The 11,538-nt window shown below is 38.1% G+C and overlaps 2 protein-coding genes across 2 annotated transcripts; both read left to right on the forward strand.

Annotated features, from left to right (window-relative positions):
- The first annotated feature begins 524 nt into the window (after positions 1-524).
- Positions 525-1,475, forward strand: LOC105822473 (olfactory receptor 6N2). Its single transcript, XM_012659456.1, has one exon. It carries the CDS (start codon positions 525-527, stop codon positions 1,473-1,475), a length of 951 nt encoding a protein of 316 aa, XP_012514910.1.
- Positions 1,476-7,594: 6,119 nt separating this feature from the next.
- Positions 7,595-8,615, forward strand: LOC105822471 (olfactory receptor 6N1). Its single transcript, XM_012659454.1, has one exon. The coding sequence runs from the start codon at positions 7,609-7,611 to the stop codon at positions 8,545-8,547; it is 939 nt and encodes a 312-aa protein (XP_012514908.1). The 5' UTR covers positions 7,595-7,608; the 3' UTR covers positions 8,548-8,615.
- The last annotated feature ends 2,923 nt before the right edge of the window (positions 8,616-11,538 follow it).

An 11,538-nucleotide genomic window follows, 5' to 3' on the forward strand; every position in this document is an offset into this window, starting at 1 on the left:
GGTGAACTAAACAATAAGAAAAGACTTGCTACTACATTAATCTCATACACAAAATGCACTCTTTGACATTTGACTAAATGAATGACTATGGCCTGGGGAAAAGAGATAGAATGTTTGGGGAAGGTCACATAGTATAGAAATAAACAGTATAGAGAGCATAAATTCAAATTTTGTTTCTGCAAAATAGTATCTATATAAAATGGAAAGTGTCATCATCTCTTTATTCTATTTCTGAGTTTTCTCATCTGTAAAATAGGCATAACAATAGTACTTATCTCATTGGACTACAAAAATTAAGTAAGATGTTGAATGCAAAACACTTGTAAAAATGTTTGATGCAGGGTAAGTGCTAATAAGAGTTAGCTATTATTATTTTTAGGGTAGTATTAATAGTAGTAACAGTAATAGTAGTAATTAAAGTGCTGCCTTTAAATTATAAGAAAAAGAGAAATGAAATTTTGATTTGGATTTAGCAGTCACAACAATCTAGTTTTTTCTTCTTTCCTTCTTCACCTCAGCCTCCCATGGAAGGACACAACCACTCGAGCCTGGCTCAATTTGTGCTCCTTGGTTTCCCCAGTGTGGGACATGTCAGGGGCTGGCTCTTTGTCCTGATGCTCTTGGCATACCTGTTCACCATCTGTGGCAACATGCTCATCTTCTTAGTCACTCGACTGGATGTAGCCCTACACACACCCATGTACCACTTTGTCAGTGTTCTCTCCTTTTTAGAGCTGTGGTATACAGCCACCACCATCCCCAAAATGCTAGCTAATCTTCTCAGTGAGAAGAAGACTATTTCTTTTGCAGGATGCCTCCTTCAGACCTATTTCTTCCACTCCCTGGGGGCCTCTGAATGCTACCTTCTTACAGCCATGGCCTATGACCGTTACCTGGCTATTTGCAGGCCCCTCCACTACCCTACAATTATGACTACCACACTCTGTGCTAAGATGGCTGTGGGTTGTTGGACTTGTGGCTTCCTGTGTCCCATTTCTGAGGTCATCCTGGTCTCCCAGCTCCCCTTCTGTGGCTACAATGAAATCCAACACATCTTCTGTGACTTTCCACCTCTGCTGAGCTTGGCCTGCAAGGACACATCCACTAATGTTGTGGTGGACTTTGCCATCAATGCCTTCATCATCCTTATTACCTTCCTGTTTATCATGGTTTCTTATGTAAGAATCATCGGGGCTGTCCTGAAGATAAAAACAGCAATAGGAAGAAAGAAGGCCTTCTCTACGTGTGCCTCACATCTCACTGTGGTCCTTGTCTTCTTTGGGAGCATCACCTTCATGTATCTGAGGCTAAAGAAGAGCTATTCACTGACCCTTGATCGGACACTTGCTGTAGTTTACTCTGTGCTAACGCCACTGATCAATCCAATTATCTATAGTCTTCGTAACAAGGAACTCATTAAGGCCATCAAGAGGATCTTCCAGAAGGGGAGGAAAGCTAGTCCCACTCACCATTGACTTTCTTCCCAGGTCCTTCCTCCACCTCAATGTTCACTTCCTAAAAATTCTACATACCTTTGGCCTGGCCTTGAATAATGTTCCCAGCATCGCACATGCTCTGGATCCCCTCTCCTCTCACCTTCTCAAAGACATTATTTCTTTATGATTTTCTTGTTTCCTATATCTTTACCTTTTCTAATTTTCACTTGATCAGTTCTGTCAGCATTTAATAATATTTTAGTATCTACATTCTTTATATATAGAGTATACATTTTCTTGGCCACACATTTCCATCCAGCTAGAGGTCAATTTCTCTACTCCTTTTTCTAAACTTCTCAGTACAACCTATCTCCTCTTCTTTACTGTCTATTCATTTTTCAACACATTCATATCTAGTTTTGGCTCAGACCTTCCAATCAATATTTTGCATGACCTCCATGCTGCCAAATCCATTAGATCCTTCTTGTCCTTCCTTTTTCCTGAAATCTTGACACACATGACCCGTCTTTACTTCTTAATAGTGTTTGTCTCTTACCTTCCATTGACGTGATTATCTCCCATTTTTTTTTTTTATCTTTCTAATCAGTCTTTCTCAGCCTCCTTTTTCCTGTATCATCATCTACCTAGATACACAAAGTTACTATTAAGGCTTTAAATACCAGCCCTATCTATGCCAAGGGCTCTTAAATTTATATCTCCAAACCAGGAATCTCTCCCGAACTTTAGACTTGTATGTTGACAACATTACCTGGATGTAAATTCCCAAGAATTAAAAACTTAATATATCAAAAGTGAAATCTTAAAATTTCCAAATCTGAAAACCTGATGCTTTTATTTCCCTGTGTTTTTGCCAGAAAATTTAAATATTCTATTTTGCTTCCTCTTCTTCCACTTCTACTTCCAATTCATTACTTGTGTATGCCAATACTTACAAAAAATATATCTTTAAATTGGTTTATTTCTTATTCTCTTTAGTGTTACTACCCTCGTGTAAATCATCAATATCTCTCAACTGGATTAATACAATAATATTTTACCCATTCTTCTTCCTCCTACTCTTGTTTTGTTCTAATATATTTTTCTACATAAAATCCAAAGTGATACGTTTTAAACCTAAATTGAATACACCATTTGTAAATGGTTCCCAATTGCATTTAAAATAAAATCCAAAGCCTCACCACACTTTATAAGGCTAAACAAAATTCTTCCCTGCCTTCCTCTCCGATATTTACTGGTACCTCTTCTCCCTCAGCGCACTCTTCCTAGCCACATGATCTCCCTTTGAGTTCTTCAAATACATTTAAGATTTTTCCGGTTTCAGGACCTTCATCCTTTTTTCCCCCAACATTTCATTTGGTTCACTCCTTATAATTGCATGAATCTCTGTTCAAATATCACTTTCAAGTGATGCAAACTTTGATAGGATTTCTGAACACGCAACCTAATTTATGTTACTTGTGCTTGTCTTTGAAATTATGTTTTACTTCCCTTCAAAATATGTATAATAATTTACATGTGTATGCATATTTTTGTATATGTAGATATAGGTATATATATATATAGATACAGTTTGTCATTCTTTCCTACAAGTCTATAAACTACCTTTGATCTGGAATTATTTCAGTTTTGTTACTTGCTGTATGTCCAAATCTAGCATGATGTCTAAACATAGTGATTATTCGATAAAAGTATGATGAATAAAAAATGCAATGAATCTTACCCACTCTTGTTAATTGATATTTAACAATGCCATCCTGATTCTAATCACTACTGGAACCCACTCTTCATAGAGTGCATTGGTCTACCCTAGTGGCATTCACCTCTGTCTTCTACACAACTAGCCTCAATTTGTCCCAAATTGTAAATCCCTTTTGAATATCTTTGATAATACTGATAACTAGTCCTTAGCCATTAATGGTGTGTCAGACTAGGTTATCTTTTCTGGATCTGTATTTCTTTATTCACAAACTGCGGTGGGTAAGTAAGCTATCTTTAGATGATGTTCATTGCTAACATTATACAGTTCTAAGATTCCATGTAACCCTTTATTTTCCTGTATGTCCTTTGTGGCTCTTGAATCCAAGTCTAACAATTTGTCATAAAAAAATGAGAGTTTTATTCTGAGTAATAAATTTCCCACAATTGTCGAAGATTTCTGGAGTATCTGTAAACTTTTCTGAATAATCAAACAATTATTTCAAATATAAGACTTAGCCATGCAGACAGATTAGTAGAATATTTGAAACTATTTTTCATGTGTACTGTTTACATATACATGGAGTTGTAAAAATTACATATATACCCCCGTGCACACACATATGTAACTTTTACATCTCCATGGAACAAAGAGGACAGAAGTCATCAGCCTCATATGTGAGTGAGAATATCCCAGTATTTCTTTACTTACATTTTATTTCCTCTTCCTTCCTATTTCTGTGTCCATTTCTCTCTACATATTTTTGTATATGAGTCAAATGGGTTGAAGTTTCTAGGCTCTGTTGTTAGTTGCTTACATATTCAGGATTGTTATGTCTCCTGGGTGAATGGACCCTTTCATCTTTGTACATACTATTTACAAAATCTCTGATAATATTTCTCTTTTCTGAAATCACTGGTTTATATTAATTTAGCTATTGTAACTTTTTATTAGAGCTTGCATGGTATATCTTCTTCCATCCATTTATTTTATTTTTTATTTCAAAATATTAAAGAGGTACAGATGTTTTTGATACATGGCTTGAGTCCTGGCTATAAAAGTGTCTATCACCTGAATAGTGTTTATTGTACACATTAGGTGGGTTTTTGCCCTTCCCCTCCTGCCTCTTCCCCTATTTGATTTCCACTGAGTTTCACTTCCCTTTCTGTATTTCTGTGCCCAGCAATTAGTTCCAATTTATTATAAAGTACATGTGGTGTGGTGTTTCTTTTTCCATTCTTAAGATACTTTGCTTAGGATAATGGTCTCCAGTTCCTTCGAAATTACTGCAAAAGGCATTCATTCACCCTTTTTATGGCTAAATAGTACTCCATGGCATACATATACCACATTTTGTTAATCTACTCATGAATTGACGGGCACTTGGGTTGATTCCACATCTTTGCAGTTGTGAATTGTGCCACAATAAACATTCGAGTGCGGGTAGGTGTCTTTTTGATAAAATGACTTCTTTTCCTTTGGGTAGATACCTAGCAGTGGAATTGCTGGATCAAATGGTAGGTTTACTTTTAGTTCTTTGAGGAATCTCCATACTGTTTTCCATAGAGATTGTACTAATTTGTAGTCCCACCAACAGTGCATAAGTATTACACTATCTAGGCAGTTGTCATGGGTTCCTGGGTTGTGGGAACCAGGACACAGTATACTGGTGGCTGAAGGCTGGAGGTGGTCCCTGTCAGGGTATTGGACTTTTGAATAGTTTTTCCTTCTGGCCCTGTGGCAGTGGTGGAGGCTCTGGGGCGAGATCTTGGGGTCCAGGTGCAGTGCTGTAATCTTGGGGATGATCTCCCAGACCTGGTGGGGGCCCGGGAGGCACAGAGATAGACACTCAGGATCCAGCTTGAGAGCCTCAGAGCTGGGGCTAGGGAGGAGCCTGAAGCAGGCCTTCTGAGCGGGGCCTCTGAGCCAAAAGTAGGGCTGTGAGGGTGGTGGGGCTGATCTGACCTGGAGGGCGGGGTCAGGGCCCAGCAGGGAGGAGGCAGTTGGGGCCTGGAAAGCTGAGTTGGGGACAAGCAAGTGGCAGGCTCTTCCACAGGCTTGGGGACCAAGTGGATGCCAAGTCATGTGGGTGGAGTTTGGTTCCATTGGCTCAGGGACCCTGAAGCTTTCTCTGTCCTTCCCTCAGGACCCCCAAAGTAGTTGCCCAAAGCCTCCCAAGTTGGAGCCTAGCTCAGAGGAGCCTGGCTAGAGTTTCATCAGGGAGAGAATCTTTGTTAGGGAAAAGCCAGCTATTAACATTTACCCCTATGCAAGTAGAAATAGGATATCGATTGGAGGGGAAATAGCAGAACTGGTGGAGATCTTCTAAGGATAGAGAGTATTCTAGTCCACAGAAAAGAAGTGATTGAAAATGAAATAGAGAGAGGTGGAAAATTTAATTAAAAAGGTAGTGGTCATTTAGCTCATAACTATCTTATAGAGATTTAGAAAACCTGAATAAACCTACAGTCATTAAGTAAATAAAACTATTAGTTAAAATCTATCTATAACAATCGAAGGAAAAAATAGCACCAACTTGAAAATTAAATTATCAAAAATCTATACACCACAAACAAAAAATCAAACTCTCACAACTCAGTTTCAAAAAAAGAAAATCTTCAAGGAAGAGATTAAGAGACAGAGAATGAAAAACCTGGATGAAAATCCTTGAAGATGTGGATGGAAGTGGGAAAGTGAAAAAATATTTAAATCTTTTCACAGTACATATTACAGTTCGTAAGTACATTTTTCACATTTATTATCACATTTGATTATTACTTTCATATGAGGAAAGTAATATTTCCTTTATGCTTTTTTATTTTTAACTGATAATAGTTGTATATATTCATGGGGTATAATATCATGTTTTAATACATCTAAGCATAGTGGAATGATCAAATTAGGCTAATTACCATATTCATCACTTCACATGCAGCACTAATCCTTCTTTGTGGTGAGAACATTTAAAATCCACCCTTTTGGCAATGCTGGAATCAAACACTCTATGAGGTGGCTAATGTCACATTAATATTCATAGCTGGAAGAGCTGCTAGGATTTAAGTCCAAGATTATGAGGCAGGGCTCTTTTCAAAGTGAGATAACACTAGAATAAATAAGAAACTGCAGTGTGTAAGAGAAGATAAAACTACTATAGATGAGCAACGGACAGGATTAAGAGTCTTCTTTGGACAGTATTTATGTCCTTAGTCTGTCCCTGCCCTCACCCTCTCAGGGTCTAAGAATTTCAGTCACATTTTAGAAGGTCCTATCATAGTTGGAAGTTATACATACTATATGCTTTCTCCAAAGTCACATAATAGGGGAACCCATTTGAACGTATAGTACCCATATCAATTGTTTTTTATTAAAGAAAATTATTGCCTTGAAAGATATTCAATCCCAATTTGGACTGGTAGTTGTTGTAGTGAATCAATAGGTAATGAGGACTACTGGCTAAGGAACTTGCTGTATGTCAGTTCCCTTCCTGAGAGAGCAATTTAGTGACCCCAGGAGGTCTTCTCAGAAGGCCCAGGGGCTTCTCTCTCTGTAAGGACCCTATAAAGAATCCAGGTCATGGGAGAATGTTTTATGATTTGACTTACTCCCACAGTTTCCACTGAAGCGCTAAATTTCAACTCTGCAAATGAGAAGCAAGAAGTGAGCAGGGAGTTCTCTTTCATCTCCGGACTCTGAGCAGTGGCTAGACTCCCAGGGCCAAACTCTGGCAGAACTCTCCCCACCATCAAGCTCCGGGTAAGGACCTTGTCAGGCAGGCATTTTCATCCTCACATTCTTTCCTAGTATTAGCACTGGAAAGAGACCTAGACCATTCAGACCTAAAGAGAGGTTTTGAATAATGAGCATCGATGAAATACATCATTCAGAACACAGAAACTAATTTTTTTTTTTAAAAAAAGATATTCTCTTTTCCAAATGCTATGTTCTAAAGTCTGGGTTTAAACTTAGCAAATTGGCTATGCTTTAAACTAACTGTGTGACCTTGAACAAGTCATCTTCCCTTTCTGGATCCCAGTTTCCTTTTTTTTGCAAAATGGAGACATTGAATAAGATGATCTTTAAAGTTGTTTCCCCTTCCTCACCTTAGACAAAGAATGTGTATAAATCATAACATACACCTTGGATGAGGAATATTTAATCCTATATAGAATCCATTACAGAATGGATTTTGCAGGCCAAAAGAGCTGTGTTAATCAGGGAAGGCATTTTATGTCTAATTGTAAAGGTAGATACTCCAAAGCATGCTGTTGACTGGAGCAGCAGGGAGGGATGGGATTGAAATGCTGACCTCTCAAAGCATTTACTGGGAGGGCTGTACTCTGGAGGTGAGCCAGGGAGAGCAACAGTACTTTGAGGGTTGCCTTCTTGTTAGGACTTTTATAGCTCAGCTTGCTTCCCTGTCTATGCTTCATATTCTAGGGACCTGAATTGTGAGCAATGGACACAGGGAACTGGAGCCAGGTGACAGAATTCATCATCTTGGGCTTCCCTCATCTCCAGAGTGTCCAGACTTACCTCTTTCTCTTGCTACTTCTCATTTACCTCACTACTATATGGGGAAACCTGCTGATATTCCTGGTGGTCCGCCTGGACTCACGGCTCCACACACCCATGTACCACTTTGTCAGTGTTCTGTCCTTCTTGGAGCTTGGCTACACTGCTGCCACCATCCCCAAGATGCTGGCAAACTTGCTGAGTGAGAAGAAGACCATTTCATTCTCTGGCTGTCTCCTGCAGATCTACTTCTTTCACTCTCTTGGAGCAACTGAGTGCTACCTCCTGACAGCTATGGCTTATGATAGGTACTTAGCCATCTGCCGGCCCCTCCACTACCCCACCCTCATGACCCCAGCACTGTGTGCCAGGATTGCTGTTGGCTGTTGGTTGGGAGGCTTGGCTGGGCCAGTGGCTGAAATTTCCTTGGTTTCGCGCCTCCCGTTCTGTGGCCCCAATCGCGTTCAGCACATCTTTTGTGATTTCCCTCCTGTGCTGAGCTTGGCTTGCACTGATACATCTATCAATGTCCTAGTGGATTTTGTTGTAAATTCCTGCAAGATCCTGGCCACATTCCTGCTGATCCTCAGCTCCTATGTGCACATCCTCCGCACAGTGCTCAGGATCCCCTCAGCTATGGGCAAGAGGAAGGCCTTCTCCACGTGCGCCTCCCACCTCACCGTGGTTCTCATTTTCTATGGGAGCATCCTCTTCATGTATGTGCGGCTGAAGAAGAGCTACTCGTTGGACTATGACCGGGCCCTGGCAGTGGTCTACTCGGTGCTCACACCCTTCCTCAACCCCTTCATCTACAGCTTGCGCAACAAGGATATCAAAGAGGCCATGAGGAGGCAGCTAAAGAGAACAGGGGTGCTAGGGTGAGCCAGGGCAGCTACTAGGGGCAGGCTGAGGCTGGGGCTAAGGACACTGGGGCCCTATGGATCAACAGTGACTAGAGATGACACACCAAACATTCCGTGCTTTTCTACCTGGGAAAGTGCTGCCTGACTTTCAGTGTTACAGCAACCATTATGCTATCTGCTGGAACCACATTCAGCTTTGAGACAAGAGACTAGAAAACGTACACTTTCTCTCAACATGATGTAGTGCAGCAATTCTCAAATCTCAGATGTTTTTAAATGCACTACACTTAGAACTTGTCAAATCGATCTTACCTATATTTTTTCAAATATATTAGATTGAATTTAATATATTTAGTCATGTCCTAAACAATAATATGTGTTAAATAAAATTAAGTAATGAATGGTTTTTAATGTACCACTTATAATCACTTTATGTGGAAAAGACTGGTGTAGCACAGAAAAGTGTGTTTTTTGAAACCACATATAATATTGGATTTAAATCCTATTTCATTCAGTCACTTGTTAATTACATAATCTTTGGAAAGTAATTTAGCCTCTCTGAGTCTTAATTCCATCATTTGATAACAATGTTTTCTTGAATATTGTTTTGATGATCAGCAATAAGATTTGTAAGCCACAGTATGCAGTGTCTGGCATACAAGTGATAGTAAAAAAAAATTATACTTATATTTTTATTTATTTTATTCTGCCCAGACCTCTCATCACTCCTTTTAGTCTTAGAACAATACCTAGCAAAATATAAATAAACAAAAATACTTCCCAGGTACTTTTCCCCAAAGGAAAGAGTAAACCAGCCAGAGGGAAGACTTGTGAAAAGAGTATAGTTTGTAGCATTTTGTTCTGACAAGTTTTATGTGCATGTTTTAGTGGTCCTGATATCTATACTCAGCATAAACTATGCAAGCATAGAAGCTGAGTCAGTGGCAGGAAATAAAATAACTTTTTTCACTGGACCACTTCTTTATTTCATTCTAGCTTATCATTTCCTGAAACATGAAAAATATATAAAAAATAATAAAATTTAGCACATGAGAAACCTGAGGATTTAATTATTAGCTAATTTTATGAATTATTGAATTATTTATGCATCTGAATATCTACCAGGAGTAAAGGATCAAATATTAACTATAAGAACACTTTGAATTCTGTAGAACTTCCTAATAAGATCCCAAAGTATTTTTATTCCTACAATCTTAAAGATATCTACCCATCCATCCATCTATTCAATTCAACACGTTTATTTATCTCTTATTATATATCGGATAAAGTGTTAAGCGCTAAAAACTGTGATGAAAAAATCAGACATGTCTAGTTCGCACCCTTAGGGTGTTTTAAAAGAGTTGAGGATATAGATATTAAAATTACAATTAATTTTTAATTTGTTATAATTAATTGATTATAATTATGGAAATTTGTAATAAGCTAAACATGTGTTCTCTTCTTGAGGAAATGATCTTTAAGCTAAAAACTGAAGAATAATTCAAAATTAGCCATTTTTATGAAAGCAACATAGCAATAATTATATCGATTTTTTAAAAAATGTAAATTTAGACCTGGATCTTCTTGTCAAAACTATAAAGCGAATGAGAGTGAGGAACTCTGAATTAAGAAACAAAGACTTTATCCTCCCAGGCCAGGTTTCTCTAGTTTTTAAAATGTTCAGGGAAGAAAAGGAAAATGAGTAAGAAATGAAAATAACATTTTGGAAGATAATAACTACAGGTTATGGGTCTGGAAACAAAAAAGGCAGTGGCTGCCAGGAGGTTGGCCCCTGAGGGGCTGCAGAGGCAGATGTGAAGAGTAGCTCTCACCTTCAAAAAGGTGGAAAGACAGCACATAGAATGGGAGAAAATATTTGCAATATATCTAATAAGGAACTATATCTAGAATATACAAAGAATTCTTATAACTCAATAATAAAAAGACAACCCAATTAAAAAATGGGCAAAGGATCTAAAAAGACATTTCTTTAAAGAAGATGTAAAAATTCCAACAAGCACGTGAAAAGATGCTGGACATCTTTAGCCATCAGGCAAATGCAAATAAAAACGTCAAAGAGATAACACTTCACATCCACTAGACTGACTAGAATTAAAAAGTCAGGTAATTACACCTTGTTGAAGACATGAGGAAATCATAACCCACATGCACTGCTGGTTGAAATGAAAGGTAGTGCATCCACTTTGGAAAACAGTCTAGCAGTTCCTGAAAAGATTAAACAAAGAATTACTATATGACCCAGCAATTCCACTCTCAAATATATACTCAAGAGGACTGAAAATATATGTCCACACAGAAACTTGTACACTAGATGCTTATAGCAATATTATTCATAATAGCCAAAAAGTGGAAACTATCATAGTGTCTATCAATGGAAGTCTGAATAAGCAAAATATCTATATCCATACAGCGCAATATTATTCACCCATAAAAGCAATGAACATGGAATCTTGTAAGCATTATGTTAAGTGAAAGAAGTATGTGATCACAAAAAATCACATATTATATGACATCTTTCATATGATATATCCAGAATAGGGAAATCTACAGAAACAGACCTTAGAATAGGGGCTGGGATGGGAGGTGCGAGTGGATAAGTAGGTGATAACTAAAGAGTACAAGGTTTTGATATTTTTCAAGGTGATTAAAATTTCTAAAATTGTGGTGATGTTTGTGTATATCTGTGAATATATTAAAAATATTGAATTGCACACTTTAAATGTTTGAATTGTATGTGAATTATATCTCAATAAAACTATTTCAATAAGTGGGTCCGACATTAGGCTAACCTGCTTATAAATATTGGCTTTTAAAAACTGTTGCAGTAAGCTATCTGGTTTTATAGGAATCTGTGGGCTTGAGAAATGGTTGAGCAGTCTCACTAGAATCCAGGCAAGTTGTCCACTGGTTTGTTACCTGGATCGATTATATTCTAAATCTCTCTGCAAACACCATTATTGGTGTAGAGAACTAGGGGGAGTGGGTAGAT

The sequence above is a fragment of the Propithecus coquereli genome, unplaced genomic scaffold (assembly GCF_000956105.1).
Source record: "Propithecus coquereli isolate 6110/MARCELLA unplaced genomic scaffold, Pcoq_1.0 Scaffold610, whole genome shotgun sequence".
NCBI classification, from domain to species: domain Eukaryota; kingdom Metazoa; phylum Chordata; class Mammalia; order Primates; family Indriidae; genus Propithecus; species Propithecus coquereli.

Coding starts and splice junctions, on each gene's coding strand:
- LOC105822473 (XM_012659456.1), top strand. CDS start 525: ATGGAAGGACACAACCACTCGAGCCTGGCTCAATTTGTGCTCCTTGGT.
- LOC105822471 (XM_012659454.1), top strand. CDS start 7,609: ATGGACACAGGGAACTGGAGCCAGGTGACAGAATTCATCATCTTGGGC.